The following is a 22,878-nucleotide window of genomic DNA, read 5'->3' as shown; positions in this document are numbered from 1 at the left end:
GGTATGGAGACTTTGGTTTGATTCGGGTCGAAAATTTCATTTCATTCAACCCTAAGGGCCTACGATCAAGCGGTTTTAAAGTCGAATATGGCTCATTGGCCGTGGTGCATGTTTGGGATCGGCCACTCGGATATTTACCTGAGACGTGAACGAAGGCCGTCGAAAGGGGGAGATCCGGGGTGGTGGGACAACGCACTCTGAATTGGGCACCAATTCGGTTTATGAAGTCTTTCGTTTAGTATCGGTTCTGCTTGTTCTCTGTTGCCAAGCTTGCATTGGCCGTTGTTGGCGGCTTTGACTTGGGCTGCTCCGAGCCCAGGGCTTTGGGGCTCAGCTTGAGCACCCGCCAATTCAGCCTGAATTTCCGGCCGGCTATGGGCCGTGACGTAAGGTGACCAGTCGGAATAAATAAATTGGGGGTGGGCTTCATTTTGTCCCTCTTTCCACGTAGGTTAGATGAGAGGGAATAGGGAGGGTTCTTGAAAAAGAAAAAGAGCACGCAGTTTATTTTGGTGAGAAAAAAATACGTTTCATTCAACATTGTAATGAAAGTTAATAAAGACACCGAGAGTAGTAGGAATTTCCCATATGGTTTATCCGTGCTGCCTTGGATGGACTCATAAATCTAATTGCTGAAACTGCACATATTGAGAGATGCATTCTTTATTGAAATCACTACCATTCTACTTACTCATCCCACGATTATAGGGTCTGACATTCAAGTCGTCGCCTTCTATCCGTCACCCTGTCGCCTCTGACGTAAACGTGATAGCCATTCTGTTATCCCAGAGGCCAGATTTTATGAACCTGGAATGTTCAAAGTAGTATTCTGAGATATGTACATAAACTCACTCTTCCATAGAAATTGAACTACAGGGCTTAGATAAGATGGCAAAGCAAGTTGTTGCTTTTTTGGTCTTAGTCTTGAAATTTGAATTCCAGTTTTCTGAAAGTACCTAAATGTTCAACTCACTTCGACGTGTGTCTGTGCGGAACCCATTTTTGGAGTGCTTGTTATTGTGAAAGTCCACACCGAATGTTTATGCGTGAGGTATGATGGAAATTTTAAAGTTTGCCTGGCTTGATGGGACCAATTCTGGCTTAGAAGCATATAAAAAAACTGTCAGCCCTTACCCAGAAAGCAACTTGCACTAGAAATTCATTAGGAAAAAGCGCCCTCTGGTTCGCGCAGGCGCGTGCACACAAACGTAAAGAAGTCAGAGTTTGATCAGAAATCTCATTCCCTGAAGCATAAATCTCTGAAAAACTCATTGTATATGAGTTCCGAAAAACGAATGCACCACCGCCTTGTCCAAAAGACCATTCAAATTTAATCAGAACCAGATAAAGCGCATTTATGCAAGGATCCTTCAGCTTAAGAGGCCATACATGGCTTGTGGAGACGTTTGATGTGATGCACTGTGATCTGATGAATAACTAGTTTTATAGGGCTAGTCAAGTAAACGCGTTCATGGATAACTGACGTTATTCCATGGAGTAAAATCAAAGACAACATACCCAGCCAAACCGCACTGTGCATGCGTTGGATTTTGACATTTTTCACTTTACATCTTGTCTAGGCAATTAGCATTGAGGTATTGAGCCAATTTGATAGTGCGTTCACTGATTAACACAAAGCATACTCATTCAGTAAGATTTTTTAACATAACTCGCTCAACATCACTCGATTATTGAAAATTCAATGGGGAAATGTGCGAGTTGACTGTGATGTTTGTCTTAGTTCTCTCTCCACAAATGCCCAAAATCAGGGTGCCGGACCACATTTTTCCTTGAATTTCTTTACTTGACATTCCTATAGTTAGTGCCACATGCACCGAATTTAAGAGGCCAAAGCAACTCATTTACTGATGTACCAGATCTAGATCAAATGCATTTTTAAGAAACTTTGTGCTGTAAGGGTAAGATATTAGGCTTCAGTTACTTCTCAGTCACACTTGCCTGTCATTACAAGCTTGCTTTATACGTAGTCGAGGTAATCCTGCCACCTGAGGCGGTTCTTTGAATCACGTTTAACATCATTGACACGATGATTAGTCCACGACCCCACTTTTGCAGTCTTGGAATCATGTCTAAATTTGGGCGCGACCAAATCACGCACTAATTCGTTGGCTAAGCAAGACATGAACTATACGGCAAGAATTGACCTCCGGCGACCAGACTTGACCTCAACGTCAGCTGTTTCTTATGATTTGGTTTTGAGTGGGCAGATTATGATTTTATTATCAGAACGGACATTTCTCCTCGGTTCCAAGCATTTCAGCGTTATCAAAATAGTTGTACACCTATTAAAAGGATTTTTTTCATCTACAAAGTTATCCAGCTTTTTAAAGAAATTCACTTGATGCCAAACTCATTCTTTGAGCGAAAGAGACACGAGAGGATGGATAATTTCAGGTGATATCGAACATACCCTGATGTTCTACCCTGATGCTAAGACATTGATTCTCCAGAAGAGCATAGGATCGCCAAAAACGGACATTTCCCTTCGTTTTCTAGATATTTCAGCGTTATCAACTGTTCTATTACTATTAAAATGAAGTTTTTCATGCGCCAAACTCGTTCAAAGAGTGAATGAGACACACATGAGGACGGAAATCTTCATGTCACGAGGAACATGCCGTGATGCTTAGACATTAATTTGCTAGATTGGTATATCGAAACCTATGGAATCGACCCTTGATGAAAACTGAAACTAGGACGACAGTCAATCCCGTAGTTAGGCAACACCAACAAGGTTGTTTGGGCCGTCACCCGCTCTTTGAATTCACTGGGAATCTCTAAGCAAGCGACTACAATGAAGTCCCATCCAACAAACTGCATGGCTCATCATGCACACACTTGTGCATTGATTTTTGTTCTGAAAGGCAGGCAAGACAATTAATTCGACCGTCGCTCCGATGGCAATCCAAGTGGATCACATCAAAAGTGAGTGGCCCAAAAATAATGGACGGGAAGAAAGAAGAACCGATATCCAATGCTCTTTCCAGCCAAATTTCTGCACAGTCTGAGAGCATGGCGTTCATACGAATGCGATTGGGAAGAAGCGGCCAGAAACCCTTTGAACTTTCGAGTCTTTGAGCGCCAATGACTGGGTTATGCGGCAAATGTTGGATTATACCACGAACTTCTAGAGATGTCGACTGCAAACAAAAGCAAAAATTTCTTGTCTCCTAAATCGTTCATTTAATTCCAAATTAGCACTTCATACGACCACAAAATCTTGTTGAATAGATGAACTTGGCCACATTTGAGCTAGAAATGAATTATAAAATATACACCAACTAAAATTCGAATTTTCCGCCCGAAACAAACCACTTTACAAGTAAATAATATAAAGTGACCTGCTTGTAATTGGAGAGATCTACCTTTCTTATTATATCACTTTATTTCGAGTAGGTACGACCAAGAGCAGGCCGATTTGGCTGGAAGCTCGTTCACAATCTGTTATGGAAAGAGCCACGGCATATTTAACTGCCTTTCTTCAAGATCAAAGATGAACATTGGCCGTTGATTATAGAAGGATTAGAAGAACTAGACCTGATTTCAATGCTGAAACAGGAATCGTTCATAGATGCAGCCATTGATAAATTAGTTTCAGTTTTTAAGGAAGTTTGCTCCAGTCTAGCAATCTCTGAATGTGTTCCGAAAGGTGGTACACGGACAAAAATTCCAAAATATAGGAAGACTTTGTTCAAAAAGAGTTGCACACTGGCAAAAAGGCTGAAGAGCACTTCGAATCCAGTAATTGAGGGTAGTCAAAAATAGGTGAACGTAGTTCAGGGTAATATTAAGGCCTCCATCGAATATGACCAATTACAAACTGAGAGTAAGGTGGATCAGGAGGTCAGGTCGAATCCGAAGGCTTTTTCTCTTATGCGAACTCTAAGAGAAAAATGAAACACCCTGTTGGGCCTTTTGAGGTTGATGGGGAAGCCATTAGCAATGTAGAGACTATGGCTAACATGCTTGGAGATCAGTTCTCCACTGTGTTTTCAACCCCGCTGAGTTCAGAAGCAACAGCTCATTACTCTGAAGATGAGTCTGTTGAGATTGACAAGGTCAGTTAAGTTGAGCGTTTAGATGATCTTGAAGTCACAGATTAAGATGCTTTGGAGGCCACCAGGGACTTGAGGCTTTCAAGTTCTCCTGGTCCTGCTGGTGTGAGATCTCAGTTTCTGATGACAAACTAGAGAGCCATGAATCAGTTGATGTTGTCTATCTTGATTTTGTCAAGGCCTTTGACGTAGTAGATCATGGCCTTTTGTTGAATAGACTTCATGACATTGGGATTCAAGGCAAGGTTCTCAATTGGTTGAAAAGTTTCATTTCTGGTAGGAAGCAATTGGTTAAGGTTGAGGGATCCCTTAGTGACATACATGATGTCAAGTCAGGTGTTCCCCAGGGTTCGATCTTAGGGCCCCTCCTTTTTATAATATTCGTTGCCCCGCTTCAAAAGCTTAGTATTATGCCAGTCTCTCTTCTTATGCTGACGATACAAAGTTAGGTTCTGGTAGGAATGGCCAAGATTCCAGTAGCCTTGCAAAGGACTTAGATCGAATCTTCTCTTGGGTAACTGAGAGTAATGTGGCCCTGAACGGAATGAAATTCCGCTCAATGACATTTGGGTCAACTCCTTTAAATACTCGACTCGTAGATAATGGAGATAAAGATATAGAGCATGTCTCATCTATGAAAGATCTAGGTTAGTCCTCCAAAATAATGAAAAGTTCGATGAGCATATCCAGTTGAAGGTGGGTAAGCTTTTCAAATGTGTGGTTGGATATATCGCACGTTTAAGTCCAGAGATAGCATCACGATGCTAACTCTGTATCGTTGATTGTCCAGCCACATCTTGAATATGCTTCACCCATTTGGGCTCCAATGAGTTCATCAGGCTTGCAAAAGGTCGAGCAAGTCCAAAGATGTTTCACTAGGAACATCACAGGAATGAGAGAGCTCTTGTATTGGGAGAGACAAAAAAATGGGACTGTACAGTGTTCAGAGAAGGTACGAAAGGTACCTGATATTGTACGTTTTCAAAAGTATCCATGAGCTTTGTCCCCAGCCAGGATTTCGGGTCATTTCTAATGACCGTAGAGGCTTAATGTGCGTTTTGAGAGCACCTTCAAGTCTTCGAGAATCCAGGCTAGTTCGAACAATGAAGTCCACATCTTTTCTTTCTCGGGCTCCTTCATTGTTTAATTTGCTTCCCTCTAATATTCGTAGGGAATACGTACCTAGGCCTCGTTGATCCGGCAGCATCTTTCAAGTCAGACTTGGACCAATTTTTAGATAGCATTCCAGATCAACCCTATATTCAAGGACTAGCTCGGTCTGCCAACTCAAATTTGTTGGTAGACCAAATATCATATAAAGATTGAAAGGTAATAAATAGACGAATTATAACCTTTTATTTGAATAGTACTGGGGATTACATTCCCTGTAGCGGTTAGAAAAGCCCGTGAAAAACCAAACCAAACCAAAAAAAGAGATATGATTTTCTATCCCGTTAAGCCCAAAACACGATGGCTGATTAAGGGCATTAAGTTTCTGTGGAACTTTGTCATTGCTTATGTATACGAAGTTCAATTTGCAACAGAAGACGGATCATCAAGCATTGGAACCTGGGCGGGAGAAAACACATGAGAATTTCTCTGCTAAAACTCGTGCCGCATCGATATTGTTGATATGGCTTGATAGAAACATTAAGATCTTGTAAAATTCCAAAGCGTTGCTTTCCTGTCCTCATATCTCTAAAATATCCATAAAAAGAATACTGATTCCGGGTTCTACTAAGGATTTCTGCAAAATTCTTTTTGGCCTCTGTGAATTTTCTTTTGACATGACGATTTAATGTTTCATAGGAGATTCCATCGCGATCGTCGTTAGTTTCTTTGAACTTTTTCCATTGGCGTTGTTTTTTCCGGAGTAACAACCGCAACCTTGTCTCCAACCAAATTGCCCTATTGGCCCTCTGCCTCCTTTTGAGAGGAATGCATCGTTACATGCGCCACTGTATAGTCTTGGTGTGCCACTTTCAAGTTTTGGTGTGCTCCTTTTCATTTTTCGTGTGTCCGTAAGCGTGTGCCAATTTATTCTTTTCAGTGTGTCTATTGCTATTTAACCCTTTGTAAATTGAGATGAACTTCGATGCATTTATGATCTCCCAAACTTCAGTCATCTCTTTCACGAATACATATGACAACGTTTGGGGAGTTTATCAAAGTCAAGTCGAGAAAGTTGCCTGACTTGTGGTTAGGAAATTTGACTCACTAAACGAATTCGTTTATCTCGCGACAACTGCGAAGACTTAAAGCTATTGGGAAATCTTAACAGCACTCTCCCTTTCTTTGATCGTAATATGCTAGATGGAAATAGCAAAAAAGGCAATTTCTGTTGAGCCTTAAGGTTTCTCAGCTGTCTCAGCTGACAAACGAAAAATTTCACTCCATTCTGGAAGCTGAAAAAGGAACGAGTAATTCTTTTAGAGCTTAGGTCGTTACAATTACACAATTTTGAATTGTAATGCAATTACACTTCCTTTTTCGAAAAAAGGAACGAATTACTGTAATTTCGTTACTAATGCCCTGCGTGTAACGCCATGACATTTTTTGGCGAGTAACGATTATGTAACAATTACTCTTTTTGGCCAAAGTAGTTGTAACTATAATCCGTTCCATTTCTTGAGAATCGACTAACGCCACGCCCATTTTTTTTAAATCACAATAAGCCGGTATTGGCGAATGCAACCAAAAACTAAAAAAATTACCCCACCAATCACGAAGCAAAATGATGATGGAATCGTAAAGAGGACGCTACAGGAAATTTAGTTTAACAATAGTTTATTGTACTTTCATATAAAAAACATATCAGCTCATCATTCCAATGCCATCGTTTTGCTGATTATTTGAGTTTTCGAAAAACATAAAGTCGATCAAGAAGACAGCTCCAAGAATCACGGCTTTGGCTTTAACATCCAATTCCATTGGAAACGAAACTCCAAAATTGTCAGCGTCCGTAAAAGCCTCTCTCCCAATGCCAGACCATTGCTTGCTAATCTTGCCCACTTCTTGGCCTTTCATGTCGAAAATCTGCATACAGGGAACGTTATCAGCTCAAACGGAAAAGCTACCTCAAAAATGAAAATTTTACCAACGATTTAAGTCTTACTTCAAATTCGACGTCGTTGCAACAACTCCATGTGCAAAAGGGTCCACTGATCTTGAACATTGACTGACCGTTGGCATCTTTGATGGTAAAGCTGGGATAGAAAATGCTCCAATTTTGCACCACGGATCCAATTGAATTTCCAGGAGGTGATGAAACCTATTCATAAAGGTACCGACTTTACCTCCCCGTATCCTTTTAAGATTTGTGGTGCCATGTAGTGTGGATCTAATAACCAGATTGTTCCCACAACCGAGCTCTGCTTTTTCTACTGGATTATGATGACTGATGATTTGCTGTTTTGCTTAAAAACCATTGCTTATGTTTTAACAATTCTTTAAAATGTCTGCTTTTTCAAGGAGTTTTCTTGATTACACCTCTAAGGGAAATTGAACGTCTCATTTTGTTTCGATTGTTTGAGGAGAAAAGCACAGATCTGTAGAAAAAAATCCAGTACATTTCCCCCCCAAAAGGTTACCAAATCCTGATTCTAAATCTTGGATGGGTTCACAAAACCGAAGCAGTTTACGAAGGAAAATCGGTTTCAATTAAAACGGTGCCGCTTATATCAGGTATGTTCACCTAGTCCAAGTTCTTATAACAAGATTTCATTGTACACCTTCAAAAGTTTCCCAAATTTCGTCAACTTGCCTCCAATTCTTGAAGACAACACGGAAAACAACATGATTGACATCTGAAGGGACGATCCAAGTGTATGACTTCTGTGCCATAATTGTCCGTGATTTTCATGTCGAATGGTCTGATGGGTCCACAGCAATTCCGTGTGCATCAATCCGTGTCCTCCTGGGCGGAAAACACCGGTTGCCCCATCGCATTGAGAACTTTGTACTTGTTCGAGGTCTCAAATCCCGTGAAAGCTTCAAAGATTTCTACTTTCTGCTTCACCAGCACTTGGTTCAATTGGGCCAAATATTGGAGTCCAGGCAAAACGTCACTAGCCCCTGGTGGGGATCCTGGCATACCCATTTGCGGTTGGGTTTGAATAACCATAGGATGACCTTGGTCAGGATATTGGCCCTAAAATAGAGAGGGTGACTCGTGGGCACAATAGGGTACCCTAGGATAGCAGTTTCTACCTGTTGAGGGTATCCTTGATGAGGATATCCCGGATGAGGGGCAGGAGGAGGAGGCTGGTGATAGACATGCCCAGTGTTTTGGGGAGGATATTGTTGTGCAGGATATTCCTGGGTATCATAACTAGAATAAGGGGGAGGCTGCGACATGGTCAATTGCGATTTGACCCGCTGACTGGAATGAAGGGAAATCTATAAAGTATGGTCTGTTCAGTGTTATCACATTCAACCTTATCAGAGAGCCGCCAATGACGCTTGGCGTGCAGATTACGAAGTATGTGGGGACTGAGGGCGATCATCTAAGGCTATGACGTTTCATTGCTCTGTCTCAAATGCGTGAGGTACTTCAATCGATGGTGAATGTTATCATCCACGTTCTTTTCATGGCTTCTCTTTGCTCTGAAAAGACCCAATCTAAAAATAGCGTTGAGAGGAGAACTATTTATGATTCATAATTTTAACAACAGACAAACCAAAGACGAATCACGAGTTGTGTCTTAGTGGTTTCTTACACTCTAGCACATGAAGCACAAAAAGTTACACAGGAACTGATCTTGGAATGTTCGGAAAAAGAGAAGACACCGTACAGCCATGTATGGTTTAGTTGGATTGAATTTCAACCAAATAATAATTTGCTTCGATAATTTTGACCGACGGAATTTGGCAACATATATTTTCACTCTGAACACTCCATCAAACCTTATCTGAAGTTGAACATTATGTATATCAAGGTTCGACAAAAAGTGGGAAAAAAAACTTGAAATGACCAAGATCTCAAAAGTAGAAATGATTTTTTTTTTAAAGAATGGTTAGCTCAAACTGAAAATTGTATGCCACAGTTTTTTGAACTAATGATTGCGCATACGATTGTCAAAACCTAGCCATGTCATTGGGAAGAAGTTGTGTGTCTGATTTCGTGTTTGATTTTTGACCGTTTTAGTGCTGGAGCGAGTCCTCTGATTTTTTGACATTTTGCCGGACTCGCCGAGTCCGGTAAAGGACTCGAATCTTTTGTTAGAGTCAGGTCAAGCAAAAAGACTCGTCTTGCGAAATTCCAGGATAAAATGAATCATTTTTTGACGGTGACGAATTCTCCCAAAATCGAGTAAAAGACTCAAGTGCATTCGGACTCGCACCAGTTTTACTCCGTATCAACCCATGCCTTATTGACGAGTTGAACAAAATGGAGAGAGAGTATAAGAACTACTCCGTCGCATCATCACTCAACCGATCTCAGGAATGTCGAAATTTTCCTATCAACAACGTCATCTACGCTGGTACAACAATCGAATCCATGGACTTACTTTCCCCAATCTTAGTTTTGGAGGGTTGTTATAATTTTCACCCTCCCATCCAAGATGTCCTGAGGCGAGTTTCTTAAACGCTCGTACCTCTGAGTTAAGGTTTGGACCTTATGCAGAATGAGCATTTTGCTCACCTCTTTGGCCAGTGTAGTTTCAAAACCGGTTAACGTCCAAGCCCCTAACTCCAAGGTACGAGCTTTAAAAAACTAGCCTTTGGGAAAAATTCAAATTGCCATCACCTTGTTTACTGTCTTGCTCGTTCCAGCTAGAGGGCCCTCTAGTTCCAGCTTGTCCATTGGTAAGCGAGGTTTAGTGTTTGAAAAACTTTTATTGCGTTCAGATCGATCGACAACAAAACAATGACAACTATCATCATCGATGCCGGCCAAAAAATGAAGGACAGGCCCTGAGCCCTGATTGACTACGGACATTAAGACGGCCCAATTGGAAAGCGATTGGTGTGTACGACGAAACAACTACAGGTAGGTGGTCCGGGTTACGGTGAACATGATTTGAAGCCTGCCATCTAGTATCGGATATCTTTCCTGGCCCAGAATTCAGTTCATGCTCTGGATCGATGAACGGGTGAGAGAGGGCGGGGAAGATACTAGCTAGGCCCGCCCTTGAGTTGGGCTGGCACTCCTCGTTACACGAAGGACGTGCTGACCCCCTCAAAAGGCAATGAATGAATGAATGGGCTGCCTATCTTGGCTTTGATGGGAGTATCATCCGCTTTTGGGGTTTTGGGGCTCCAATTGATGGCAAACCGATGGAAGACTCTGTCTAGTTGACGCCAGACTTGGACAGTACTCGGAACTTGGGCCAAGTTCCGAGTGATCTTGGTCGGTTTGGCCGGTGGGCCATAGGTGAGCTGAGATGCTCCATCCAAATAGCCCCAAAATGTCATTTCGTCGAGATTGGGGCCAGCTCATCTGAAGGTTGAGCCCAGCCCTGGTACCGCTGGTACCGCTGGTACCAGTCATGGCGTGGATTGGCCAACTCGTTTCAAGACGGGTGAGCTTGGCCATGGCTTGGCTGGGCTGAAATCTGGTCGAAGCGCCCAAGCATTGTAGCCGAGCGGTAACCGGTTTCATGTCTATCTGTCTGTCTGTGCGTCCGTCCATCGTTAGGAGCTAGCTTGACCTAAGGTCGGTCGCTTGAGCCGGCCTGATGCCTGACTCTTCTCTGATAGATAGATGGATGGATCGAGGTGGCCGGCCACGAAGCATCGCGTCGACCCTCAGTGCTAAGTCCGGGTTGGGTGTTGTGCATGTGACCATTGTTGCCCCACCCCCACCCCACGTTCCGAATCATGCGTTGGCCCGGCCTTCATCGGCCCACTCCATGGCAACTGTGGGTGGGTACGTCCGGTTTACTCCTGAGCGGGGCGTGTAGCTACGCCCTCTACGAACTGGTCACCATTGAAAAGTCCCGTTATCACACGTGGCGGTCCTTGGTCCACCACTATGTCAGCAACAAGTTGATGGCGGTCTTGGGCTACATCAGTTACCGGGACCTTTACCGAGACTCGTTGAACGTGCGAGCCGCTCAATCCGAATTCCTCTTGGGCGTGCTCCGGGACAATCAGCACACGCCTTATGGCCGCGATCATCATTTCGAGGACCTGTTGGAGCGGGTGGAGCCGTTCCGCTTGCGTCATCCGCTCACCCGTATCTCGCACTATCAAACCTATATCGATCGCATCGTGGAGCACGACGAACGGGCCATCATGACGGCCGATCCGGCTTATATGTTGGCCATCACATCAGGCACGAGTGGCCAGTGTTCGCTCATCCCCACCAATTCCAAAATACCCACCACCTTCTTTTTCCGAGGTAAGTCCGAGCCCAACCATGACAGTTTTGTAATCCAAAGCTTCTAGTCATGCCAAGTTGAGATTAGACAAGATTTGCGTGAGCATTGTTTCCAAGCAGAAAACCCACCGGCACGAATTGCTCTATCAAATCTTTGGTGCCACTTAGGGCGACATATTGAGTATGGAGACCATCGAAATAACTTGAATTGGTACAGCTAAGCATCTACGTGTACATTTTTTGCCCATATGTCGTAAAGATTAAGCCAGCGCATTCCTCTTGGTTGTCAGGTTTTAAAAGTAACACTGGTCTTGATCATTTCCGGTTGGTTATTCGTGTAAAAGATGCATCGTTTTTTTGGGTCCAAATTAAGTGAACACTGTCGTAAGAAATGAAAGAGCTAGTATGGAAAGGATCTTTCTTCTTCACGTCATTGCTTTATTTTTTTTTTGATTTATTTTAGGTATTGCCACCATGTTTTATAGTGTCTATCAAATGTTGGATATGCCTTTCCACATTACCCAAGCAGACCTGCCTATGCTTAAAATCAACCATCAGAAGAGTATGAAGTTCATGTTTCCCGCCAAGAAGCGAGCCACGCCCCAGGGATTACGGATTGGACCCAATTCTTCCAATCCCGAAGATTCCCAAAAGGTTCGCCAGTTTGAAAGGGGTCTCCATATGAATTGAGACTTCACAATCATACTTCTATTACAGCTGAGCTATCTGTACGTGACTCCTCATGAAGCGTACGGCATCCGAAACGAGGCGAATTTAATGTACGTTCACTTGCTCTTTGGCCTTCGTGATCCGGATTTGGGGATGATCGAGGCGAACTTTGCCAATCTCTTGATGGGAGCCTTGAATTTCATGTCCACTCATTGGAAGCATCTCGTGGAAGACATCCGGAATGGAACGCTCACACCGCCCTTCCCGGCCGAAATCGACCCGGATATCCGATCTCAATTGGAATCGAACCTTGTACCCGACCCGGATCGTGCCGAGTTCCTGGACAAGAAATCCCGATACGGATTCAGCGATATCGTGATTCAGATCTGGCCGCGTCTTCACACCATTGTGACCACAACATCCGGTTCCATGGAACCTTATCGGGCGAAACTGCGTCAGAGCTTCGTTCAATTTGGATGTATCTACTCGCCGATTTATGGCGCCACTGAAGGGCTCTTGGGTGTGAACACCACGCCCAATACAAACCCCTATCGAGATGATGTCCCCAACTACACCCTGATGCCTCGAGCCCAATTCTTTGAATTCATTCCCGTGGACCAAAGTCACATGGAACAACCCACAACACTTCTTCTTCACGAACTCAAAAGCGGCCAAGAATACGAAGTGGTGATCACGAATAACTCCGGTTTGTATCGATATCGTCTCGGAGACGTGGTCAAAGTTCATGGTTATATGAACGAGATTCCCAAAGTCGAATTCTGTTATCGCGTCTCGCAAATTCTCAATCTTCGGGGCGAAAAAGTGACCGAACCATTCATGGATCAGGCCATCCGGAAATTGTTCAACAAGATCGAGGATCATCCGGCCCTTCACGAGTACACGTGCGTGGAGTCTCCGTTGATGAAAGATGTCGAAGGTTCAAGTCAGGCCCCGCATTACGTGATCTTTGTGGAGTGCAAGCCGTGCGATAATCACAGTCCCAAACCCGAGGTTCTCAGTAAGTGCCTGGAGGATTGGTTCGCCGAGAACCATGGTGTGTACAAGTCGTTCAAGACCAAAGGCAGCATCGGACCCATTGAGGTCAAGATCTTGAAGGAAGGCACCTTTCGCCAGTTGGAGATAGTCATGAAGGAGGAGACGGGCGGTGTGACTCAATTCAAGATCCCGAGAGTGGTCTCGTCTCCAGATAGACTCAAATGGTTCATGGGGAAACTCCAATGAACAAGAATGAGCTCCATGGCTTGTTCTAAATTCCTGGTGCATCCTAACGAATCAAGATTCATTTTTATAGACATAACAATTAAATCTAATATTGAAAATAATAGTCATAACATTAACAATGATGATGGTACACGTATCGTATCACAGTGATTGCGACAAGCAATTCAATAGTCTTCGAAGAACTCTCCTTGCAAGCTGAAGCGTTCCAAGAAACTCTGAGCTGGACAAGCCATCACGAAATGGTCCTGGTACCAGTTCTGATTGAGCACGTAACTTTTCTGGTCCATCACGCTCCGAGTAAACTCGTCCAGATCAAAATCCTCCCCATGGGTGGGTAACAACTTCTTAAGCACATCTGTCAATGTGTTGACAAAGTTCTTGCCTTTGGTGGTCACCTGGGGTTGGAGCTCTTCAATGGCCTCGTCCTTACTCTGTCGTTTGATCAGCACACCCTGGATGGTGGTCTCCTCTTTCACCGGTGTGATCTGCGGGGTGTGCGTTTGAAACTCGGGCGAGTCCTCTTTCTCAAACATCTCGTTCACTCGAACCACTTTACCTTCGATCTCGTTATCATTCGCTTCTTCCTCATAGGGCACTTCTAATACCTCTTGCCCTGGACTTTCCTTCCCGGCAGTGACATTCAAATCCGCAATCTGAACCACCTCCACCGTCCCTTGACCAAGGGGGATCTCGGCATTGTCCCCTTTTTCGCTCTGATACTCGACAGTTTTGGCTTTCCTCAATTCGTCCAATTCACGTTTTCGCTTGATGGCCAAACGCTCCTTCAAGCGTTGGTCCTCAATCCGTTTCAAGTATTCCTGTTTTCTTTGACGTCTTTGCTCCATTTCGTGGTCTCGAGCGGCCTGAATTTGTTGAATGCGAGCGGGCACGAGATCGCCTTGGAACTTGAGCAAGCTCTCCGGTTCCAATACATCCAAAAGGTGCTCCTTCATGAAGTCCTTGATCTCCCGATCCGAATGCGAGGAGCAACATTTCAGAGCTGCCGGATCAATAGGATGGGCTTCTGTGTTGAAAATGTACCCGCCAGCATTGAGAACGCATTTTCCGTGGGGCGTCTCGTGGATTTGGGCCGTGTTTCCCGGGTTGTGGATCCAATTGTTGGTATCGAACAATAGATAGAGGTATTTGGTGGTCTCGGCCAGGAAGAAGGATTCCATACGGTCTTCCAGGGTGTGGTCCCTAACGTCCTTGACGGTGGCATACCCGCATTCCGTGCGTGCCGAATGTTCAATGGAGCGCAGGATATCTTCGCCGGCTTGAAGAAGAAACGGATCTTTGGTGGCTCGATACAAATACATGATACTTTCAATGTGCTCTGGTCGCAACGGGTATCCCTCCCGTTTGCTGGAAGCTTGCCCTTGTGGCACGTTATAGAACTCGGGCATGAATCCGTATTGCTTCCAGATCTGATGGTAGTTGTGCAGACTTTTGAGACCCTTCATGTTTTCACCAATCAGGCTCAAGGTACCGGGCCAAAACGCCTCGAGACTCTGAAAGACCGGCATTGTAACGGCACCCTGCTTCATGCCCACCCAAAAATGCCAATCGTCGTGACGCATATGCTGATCAATGGCCTCTTGTCCGACCTTAAACATGTGCATTAGCTCTGGTCGTTGGAGGAGTTGCGCGCCTTTAACTAAGTACTCGTAGTAGGAGTCCACACCCGCACCAATGCCCGAGTCGGTAGCGGTCCATTTACCCGTTTGCACGTCAATATGATTCCCCATCAAGCCCAAAGGGGATCGATGGTAAAACAGAGCCCGTAACGCGCGCATAGCCGTGGCTTCGAAAATGGGCTGGCCCGTCAAATGACTGAGCGCACCGAATTCCACAATAAACGTGCTTACGCCCGCCGTGCACGTAATGGGGGTTTCACCCGAAGGCACACCGTGGCGCAGATTGACCGTCCCGTAAGGCATACCCGTCTCCGTGTTGAAGGCGGGCAAGAGACGGCGACCCACATCTTCGGCTAAGCGGAGCAGCGGACCGGCGCAAGGCCAGCCCGGTTCTAAGGGCGCGCCGGCCCGTTGGGCCATGAGATGAGCGGCCACGAGACCGCCCACAATCCGAATGTTGGTCTCGAAGACGGACACGTTAATGTCAGCATCGAAGTTGGGGCGTTGGGCTACGAGGGCGTAGACCCGTCGAAATTCGGAGTAGTTGCCCATAACAGCCAAGGTGTCAAGGGCGTCAATGAGGGTGAGCGAATAACTACCCCAGGTGTCAACACCGTCGCACGAGAGCGGACGAAGCTCATCGTAGGGGTAGGCGTGGTCGAGATAGCTCTGGTAGGCGTGCTGAAACATGCTTCGAACGTCTTCCCTGAAACGAAGCCAGGGTCAAATTGGTATTAATAATTGCGGTAAGCAGTGCGAGGGAAGAGTTTCATGTTAACGATGAGCGGAAAACTATTGCCGATTAACTACGACTCCATGGAAACTTCAAGCCAGGCAGTCACGACAATTATTTGGTTTCTGGAAAAAGGAACGGCCTTTCCATTACATCTCAAACGGATGTAATTGAAACGACCCTAAGCATGAGCTCGTTTCTCCTTCCTTTTATCGAGTCTCCTAGCGGCCTTTATTTTGGCGTTGCTTTGGTAGACAAATGGCAAGAGAAGTAGTGAAAGCAGCTTTGGGCACCTATCGGAGCATTGGAACACTAATGCAAAGCACGGACCCCATGCTTAAATTGACGCTTTAAATTGGACGCTCTTGCACGCAGGCTATGTGGACTCTCAGCCTTTATTTCCATCTCGTTTTTATGGACGTTTTCATTGACCTCTCTGATGAAGCCAGATCAATTTTTACTTACTTAGACTCCCAGGCTTATTTCCCCCTATCATATATCACGGAGAGCATGTTTTGAAGGGTTTCGGCCGAAATTACCGAAATATGAGCTGCTGTCAATCGGACTGATGTGAACGAGAAATGAAAGAATGAAAGCAAATCATCGGGTGGGCTCACCTCAAACGCTCCAAATCCTGAGGCGTGTAAGTGCGGACATTACCGCGAGCTTGAACACCCGCCAGCCCTATTCCCAGGCACAAAACCCAGGGCAGGATGAGCCACCAACCCGCATCGGCCCGCATCATGAGGGAGCCAAGATCGATCGCTCGAGCGCCCACCACTTCACGTCATCCACGTTTTGAGCCCATCACGTATAGTCCTTACGTAGCTGGCCTTTTGCTTCTGCTGTTTTTCTGGAAGTTTGGACAAATAAAGATAAACTAACCTAACCTGACCTAACCTTTTGGTTGCCAGGACCTGGGGGCGCCTAGAGCGCGGCGCAAGCCTAGGGCAGCTCGGTTACAACAAGGGCCTCGAAAACAGTGGCAGCTGACAAGCAAAAGGTTAGCTACCTAAGGATGATACTTGGGGGGGACGGTCTAGTAGCACTGTGGGTGGATAGACCAAATTCCCAGTGGTCTCTGGATAGACGGAGATTACCAACGGATCGGGTGGAGTGCGTGCGTGATGTTTGGCTTTTTGATGGGATTTCTCCGATTTCTCAGTCCGACTTGTTGTTGTTCAGGCTGAGGAAACTCCATCAGGGTGGCTGATCCATGGCCGACTTTTAACTCAGTCCAAGGCTCAGTCACAGATTGGACCGCTAGATAGAAGCCAGATTCCACATCCAACCTGCAGAGCTAGAGCGTTCTGGTCCAGACAGAGACGTCATCTGATCCATAGACCACTGAAAATTATGCACGTACCTCGACCAAGACTGGTCCACGGACTTCTAGAAATATGGACTGCGAACGAGCTTCCCGGCAAGTCGGCCTGCTCTGGGTCATATCCACTCTGAGACACTTTTCGAATTAAAGTAATGGAATAAGAAACGTAGATCTCTTCAATTAACGGTAGAACCATTTGATACCATTTACATGCAAAGTCGATTGTTTCAAAGTTAGGTTGTCCAAAGCTTATGTAGCTGACCCAGAGCAGGCCAAAAATCCAAATTTTATGTAGTGTTTACTACATAACTTTGAACATGTCTCCTGGGTTCCCTTAGCATAGGTTTAGGCTCAAGCTTGGCTTGCGTTTAGGCTGTCTGTAGAAACTTTGGTCCAATTTGTTGGTCAAGATGTCAGGCATAGATAACTCCATAAATAGATCAATCACAGGCGCTGCAATTGCATGTTTTCGTTTTAGCTGTCGCTGGGTGTCAAAAAGTTCCGTTCATAGTCAAAATTCCCTAGGGCAACTATGGTACAAATCTGAATTGTTGACTGTGCGTGCAAATTCTGCGCTGAAACTCCTAATTCGACCCCTTGCCGAGCAATTGCTCTCCTCTAGCACCCTTCAAAAAAACGGGTTAGAGAAAGCTGTCCAACCACAATTTTAACACGGAAGCGTTTTAGGGCGATGATGGGGCTTCCATTGCAATTTTCATCCATGTGATGGAAACACTTAACTGAAACCCAAGGAACTAGCCTGGGTTCAGGCTGACCTCAAGAGGTGTCAAAATTATCTCAATTACGTAAATGTGTAATCACATGGCCCACATTGAAGCAAATTGTTGGGAGATTGAAACGCAATTCTGAATGCCTCATCATTGCGTTGCAATTTCGGATACATTTTGCTACACTTTCGAGATGCGTTGCTAAACAAGAGCAATTAATAGAATATGTGATTTGCTCTGCTAATGTCCCAATCTTTTGAACATGTCACCTGTGTTATGCCCAAAAAGCATGTTTTATTACCCTACCGCTCTTTCTACATGCATATTTGTAAGAATCACAAGAAATTAAAAGAATACAAGACTAACGAACGATTCATGGGAATGACTAAAATTAAGGGAGATTTCACGAAGTTTGATTGTCACTTACCACCCAGCATCAGCTGACCTGAAATCATGCTCAATTGCTCATCCAGTACAGCTCCCGTGGAGCTTGAGCATTCTAGTTATTTGGTTTTCTATGATATCAGGGCTGTCAGGCATATGTTGAAAATTGCGTTTTCTTGAGCTTCAAGCAAGCTATGGACAGGACGGACCGATAATATGACAAGACTAATGGTGCAGCCCTGATGACTAGTCTGGGTCATCGATATACGTCCATAATTTTCAGTGGTTTATTATGTCTGATCTGACGCCCGAGCTCTGTCACATTGGCCATTCTGTCAAGAGTTCAATCATGATTCTTTATCACTAAATGCAAAGCAAAAGCCTCCCCATCCGCCGGATATAACATTGAATTTGAACAATTTGTGCCAGGCCAATTTAAACCCACATCACATTACAGCCCACCCACATCAGGCATAAGCTGAATTAATCAATTAGCTCAAGTGGTCGGCTTTTGGAAATAAGCAGTATTGGCATATGGCGCCCATATATGAGCCGAGTGACAGCATTGAATCATACTAACAGAACTCTTAATCCAGCGCTGGGCGTTATTGGGTCCACCCTTGATTAGTTTTGACTTTTGGGATATTCGGGAGAGCTCCGATTTGAGTCCCCTAATTTTCATGCTCTCATCATCTGGGCTGGCCAAAGCAGCTTGAATGGCTGGAATGGCTTGAATTTTCATCATCGTGGATGTTGTCTTTCCTTTTCACAAAATACCGCGCCTTCATCGGTGGGCGTGTGCGCGCATCGATTGCCACGGTGCTGAGCGAGCGAGCAGGAGCGCGCAGTTTTTCCGCCTGACTCTCGAGAACTAAGTGAACTGAGTGAAGTGAGTGGCTGAGCCTTTCTCCGACGTGGATTTGGACATGAGTTGGACCTAGTTGGACCTAAGGGAGGAGAGTCGTGCGTCTGGCGCAGTTCCTCTCAAGGCAGAACGATATCGATCCATTTCGTATTTCTTTCTGGCCGCTCTTGGATGGACTCACCCTCATCATCATCAACATCATCATCATCATCGTCATCGCCTTGTGGGCATCCATTCACCCATCCATTCATCCATTGGCCGATAGATTGGGGCCCGGCTCGATGGCCAGTTCAGTTGCCAACCCGTTGACTACACCCGGCCCGGGGGGCTCGGGCTCAGCTGCCTTGTCGCCCAGCGCCAGTCCTAAGAGTACAGCGTCGTCCACGGCGCCCATCCTGAGCAACAGTGCCCGTAGTCCGCCTAATCCACCTACCGAGTTGAAGACCCGCACGGCTTTGTTACTCATCGGACTGATCTTCGTGGTGGCCACGGCGGCCCTGGCCTTGGTCTACCTCTCCTTTCCGGATTTAGACCCGTAAGCCTGAATTTCTAGGTTCTGCCCCCGTGTCCAACTAACTAGTAACCCTGCCTGTGTAGTGGGGATGGGGCGGGGATGGGGTGGGGTTCCAATCATCCCGGACGCCTTCCGTGATTTGAGCGATGGACGGAAAATAATGTTAACTTTCCTCATTCTTTTAAAAAGGCGAAACTAATTTCTTTTTCATGGTTTTTTTGATGCAAGTTTTATAATCTTTTTTATGCCCCATGTCGCAACATTAAGGTATTTGTACAAGCGTGTAAGAATTCGGCCTTTCAAGTGCCATGCATCTAAGGTCATTTCACTCAACATTTGATATTAGGGAAAAAAATGTCGGTCCAGCACGCTCTTGTCCAGATAAACGCACAGCCGAAGTAAACCCGGAAAAGAGATTGTTTATTTCAGTACAGAAAAACTCAGTTAAATCCCCAGCAGCTCTCTGTTTAGAGACTAATTTTGGCCAAAGAACATAGCTCAAGAAGAAGCTCTTGGACAATTTTACATCATTAACAACACCAGTCATAAACGAACCGGGCAAGAGTCTCGTACTTAAATTGTACAATAGGTTCTTTTTGCTTTTCTTGCAGGGATGAGGCCGAACACGTCAAATTCCCTAAAGACATTGAAGATGCCAAGAAGTTGGGCTTGGTCCTATCTCATTACAAGGACCGATATTTCTTTCAGGTCAGAAGCCAGTCCAATGGTTTTGATGTCTCTGACGGTTTAGTCTATAATCTTATTCCCACACATATATATTTAGGTGTTAGGAGGTGTATTGGTGACGTATTTGTTCCTGCAAACCTTTGCCATTCCCGGCTCGATTTTTCTATCGATTGTGTCGGGCTTTCTGTTCCCTTTCCCTGTGGCTTTACTAGTGGTAAGCATGATTTTTGTTGGAATTGTGCTTCTTTATATCATTTTGCTCTTTGGGTTCCGTAGATATGTTTCTGCTCGGCGACGGGCGCCTCATTTTGTTATTTATTGAGTTATTTGGTGGGTCGACGACTAGTCAAGACCTATTTACCGGAGCGTGCAGCTTCATGGTCCGAAAAAGTCCAGCATCACCAGAGCAATCTTCTAAGTTACATCATCTTTCTCAGGTAAGAGATCATTGATCGTTAGAGTGTAACGAAATAGCTGAAAAAGTTGTCTTTTTTTCTAGAATCACTCCCTTCCTGCCAAATTGGTTCATCAATATTGTCTCTCCGGTGATCGACGTTCCTTTGGGTCCATTTTGGTTCGGAACATTCGTGGGTGTGGCACCGCCTTCTTTCGTGGCCATTCAGGTATATCATATGACACCATCGCCAAGTCCATAGACTTCTAGAGATGTGAATTGCGAACGAAAGCAAAAAATTCTAATATCTCCTCAACTAGTTGTAAACAATACATAGAGTTTGAATTTTCGGCCTACTCTTGGTCAACCACGCAAGCTCTTGACAACGTAACTTTGCAACGAACCGCTTTACAAGTAATTGGTATAGAAATGACCTGCCTTCAATTGAAAAGATCTACATTCCTTATTATATTACTTTATTTCGAAAGGTGGCACAGAATCGCTATGACCAAGAACAGGCCGATTTGGCGGGAAGTTCGTTGACAGTCCATATTTCTAGAAGTTCGTGCCTAGTCTTGATATTGTTAAGTAGCTATTTTATTATACTCCTACAAAAGGCCGGAACGACCCTTCAGCAAATGACTTCCACAGCTGAGGCCTTGACATTCCAGTCAGTGGCCTTGTTGGTCGTGTTCGCTCTCTTGAGCATCGTCCCCGTCATCTTCAGGGATAGGTAAGTCACTTACTCATCTTCGGAGCGGGTATGAAGTCTATTGAATCAATGCAACTAGTACGGTTGTCGAATCCTCCGGATGTCTGTCACCAGGTGGCAAGTGGCAGTTTCAGCCTTTAGCTTTCCGATCCACTAGGTCTCGATTCTCCTCGAGTCCTTGAGGAGTATAAATTTGCCGCCTGGTGGCTTTCTGTCCATCTCTCCTGAAATCGAGAGACGTCTTTTGATGGTGGGGAACGAGTAACTTGAAATGCCCTTGTATATCTATAGGAAAAAGATACGGGCATTCTTCGTGATGGGCTATGCCCATTGTCAGAAGCTCACAATGACGCGCTCGTCCTGTTGTTGGGGGTCACACCCACATGCTCATGGCACTCCCGAATCGACGCCATCTTCTCCTTTAGCCTTTCCTTCTTCACAAGTATCACAGCCAACAATAAGTCTTTCGATTCCGCCTTGTCCAGAAAGTGAAGATAACTCCCAGTTTTGTCAGGTGCTTACTTAGCCTTGAATCAATCTCGTTTCAATTCAGCTAGTATTACCTATGGGGCTTGGTTCTTTTGCTTTTACGCTTATACTTATCTGTATGCTTCTGCTTCATTTGTTATAGGTGTTAGTGCTTGCATGCCAATCTTAATTCATGCTTGAAAAGTTAGAACTAAGTTGGAGGATTATTTACTTTCTTTTCCTTCCGAAAGTTGCAACATTTTATGATCTTCGTGACTCACTTGGGTTTGAAATATTGTTTGGTAAAGCTGATATATGAGCATCAATGAATGAATCATTAATCACGAACTGGTGTTAAAAAGTTGTCGAGCCATCCTCAAGCAAATACGACTATTTTCTGAGTGAATTCTCATGTGTTCAAAAAATTGCAAGAATTCGAACCCATGGCATCACCATTTCATTCTTTTTGCCGTCTTTCATTGAATTTTTTCGTTAGCTGAATGACCAAATGTTTCACAATTGCTTATAGGCATGAGGGCATTGGGACTAATCAATTTTTTATGAGCCATGTGAAGTAAAGGAAATTCAAGGGAACATGTAGTCCGGCACCCTGATTTTGGGTATTTTGTAGAGAGGAAACACACAAACATGCAATCAACTCACACCGTGACACATTAGACGTTTCTCGTTGACGTCACCAATTTCCGAAGCTACCACCATCTACCGTTCAAAGGACCGGTTTGATGAAATTTAGCATTCAATTCCATTCAGTGCGATCAAGGAATGGTTAAGCAAACATATGTTTCCACTTGTTTAGGTATTAGACCTTTGCCATTGATGCATTTTATGAATTGATAGATTTTTTTTCTTGGATTCATGTACAGATTCAGACATGAAAGTCCTCAGGCGAGCTAATCCGGAGAATAGAGGGAGAATAGCTTCTCTGAACGCATAAGCATCATAAAAAAGCGCCCTTGTAGCCAGATTATCGTGATTTTTTGTGATCCCCTTGAATTCATTTATTGGATTTTCAAAAATCGAGTGAAGTTGCCTTGCAAAACTCAAAGCATGTCATTTTTTGGTACAATTCTGTCACCGCACAAATGTCTTGGCTCAAT

At 44.6% G+C, this 22,878-nt stretch overlaps 5 protein-coding genes and 1 long non-coding RNA gene across 11 annotated transcripts in view; 2 read left to right on the top strand and 4 right to left on the bottom strand.

Moving 5' to 3' along the window:
- LOC131878342 (longitudinals lacking protein-like) overlaps positions 1–342 on the bottom strand; it is a 1,757-nt gene extending 1,415 nt beyond the window's left edge. The window contains exon 1 of the mRNA XM_059224293.1: positions 139–342. The gene's annotated coding sequence lies outside the window, so the exon portion shown is untranslated. The remainder of the gene's footprint in view (positions 1–138) is intronic.
- Positions 343–501: 159 nt separating this feature from the next.
- On the bottom strand, positions 502–1,536 carry LOC131878343 (uncharacterized). Its single transcript, XR_009373007.1, has 3 exons — positions 974–1,536; positions 692–807; positions 502–632 (listed from the first exon to the last, which is right to left on the bottom strand). It is a non-coding gene; the product is annotated as an uncharacterized LOC131878343 (long non-coding RNA).
- Positions 1,537–6,846: 5,310 nt separating this feature from the next.
- On the bottom strand, positions 6,847–8,457 carry LOC131878333 (phospholipid scramblase 1-like). The gene is given in 4 exon segments (XM_059224280.1): positions 6,847–7,112; positions 7,192–7,347; positions 7,840–8,226; positions 8,286–8,457. Coding segments are annotated over 4 exon segments (912 nt in total). The 5' UTR covers positions 8,433–8,457; the 3' UTR covers positions 6,847–6,890.
- Positions 8,458–9,853: 1,396 nt separating this feature from the next.
- On the top strand, positions 9,854–13,321 carry LOC131878324 (uncharacterized). 2 transcript variants are annotated; one of them, XM_059224269.1, is made up of 4 exons: positions 9,854–10,068; positions 10,783–11,421; positions 11,864–12,054; positions 12,118–13,321. In XM_059224269.1, exons 2-4 carry the CDS (start codon positions 10,899–10,901, stop codon positions 13,309–13,311), a joined length of 1,908 nt encoding a protein of 635 aa, XP_059080252.1. In that variant the 5' UTR covers positions 9,854–10,068; positions 10,783–10,898; the 3' UTR covers positions 13,312–13,321. The 2 variants fall into 2 exon arrangements, with proteins under 2 accessions (XP_059080252.1, XP_059080251.1); XM_059224268.1 differs by having other exon boundaries at positions 10,779–11,421.
- A 41-nt stretch (positions 13,322–13,362) lies between these two features.
- On the bottom strand, positions 13,363–16,872 carry LOC131878320 (ER degradation-enhancing alpha-mannosidase-like protein 2). Of its 3 annotated transcripts, none has more exons than XM_059224261.1 (3): positions 16,694–16,872; positions 16,299–16,534; positions 13,363–15,654 (listed from the first exon to the last, which is right to left on the bottom strand). In XM_059224261.1, the coding sequence occupies exons 2-3, from the start codon at positions 16,424–16,426 to the stop codon at positions 13,476–13,478; spliced, it is 2,307 nt and encodes a 768-aa protein (XP_059080244.1). In that variant the 5' UTR covers positions 16,427–16,534; positions 16,694–16,872; the 3' UTR covers positions 13,363–13,475. The 3 variants fall into 3 exon arrangements, with proteins under 3 accessions (XP_059080244.1, XP_059080246.1, XP_059080245.1); XM_059224263.1 differs by having other exon boundaries at positions 16,299–16,500; XM_059224262.1 differs by having other exon boundaries at positions 16,299–16,872.
- Positions 16,873–18,798: 1,926 nt separating this feature from the next.
- Positions 18,799–22,878, top strand: part of LOC131878329 (transmembrane protein 41B-like) — an 8,272-nt gene continuing 4,192 nt past the window's right edge. Inside the window, exons 1-7 of one of the 3 annotated variants that reach the window (XM_059224274.1) lie at positions 18,799–19,520; positions 20,111–20,207; positions 20,284–20,400; positions 20,463–20,623; positions 20,686–20,809; positions 21,198–21,313; positions 21,584–21,806. In XM_059224274.1, the coding sequence (XP_059080257.1) occupies positions 19,267–19,520; positions 20,111–20,207; positions 20,284–20,400; positions 20,463–20,623; positions 20,686–20,809; positions 21,198–21,313; positions 21,584–21,806 (1,092 nt within the window). In that variant the 5' untranslated portion in view covers positions 18,799–19,266. The remainder of the gene's footprint in view (positions 19,521–20,110; positions 20,208–20,283; positions 20,401–20,462; positions 20,624–20,685; positions 20,810–21,197; positions 21,314–21,583; positions 21,807–22,878) is intronic. The other 2 variants (XM_059224275.1, XM_059224276.1) reach the window with 2 other exon arrangements.

The sequence above is a fragment of the Tigriopus californicus genome, chromosome 3 (genome assembly GCF_007210705.1).
Source record: "Tigriopus californicus strain San Diego chromosome 3, Tcal_SD_v2.1, whole genome shotgun sequence".
Classification (NCBI taxonomy): Eukaryota; Metazoa; Arthropoda; class Copepoda; order Harpacticoida; family Harpacticidae; genus Tigriopus; species Tigriopus californicus.
The sequence above is the reverse complement of the archived record's forward strand: the minus strand, read 5'-3'. Positions and strand labels throughout refer to the sequence as shown.

Bases quoted from the DNA above. Each gene is read 5' to 3' on its own strand.
- LOC131878324 (XM_059224269.1), top strand. From the start codon at position 10,899: ATGCGTTGGCCCGGCCTTCATCGGCCCACTCCATGGCAACTGTGGGTG. The intron at 11,422-11,863 runs GTAAGTCCGAGC...GATTTATTTTAG, and splicing joins CACCACCTTCTTTTTCCGAG to GTATTGCCACCATGTTTTAT. The intron at 12,055-12,117 runs GTTCGCCAGTTT...CTTCTATTACAG, and splicing joins ATCCCGAAGATTCCCAAAAG to CTGAGCTATCTGTACGTGAC.
- LOC131878320 (XM_059224262.1), bottom strand. From the start codon at position 16,426: ATGATGCGGGCCGATGCGGGTTGGTGGCTCATCCTGCCCTGGGTTTTG. The intron at 15,655-16,298 runs GTGAGCCCACCC...GCTTCGTTTCAG, and splicing joins CAGGATTTGGAGCGTTTGAG to GGAAGACGTTCGAAGCATGT.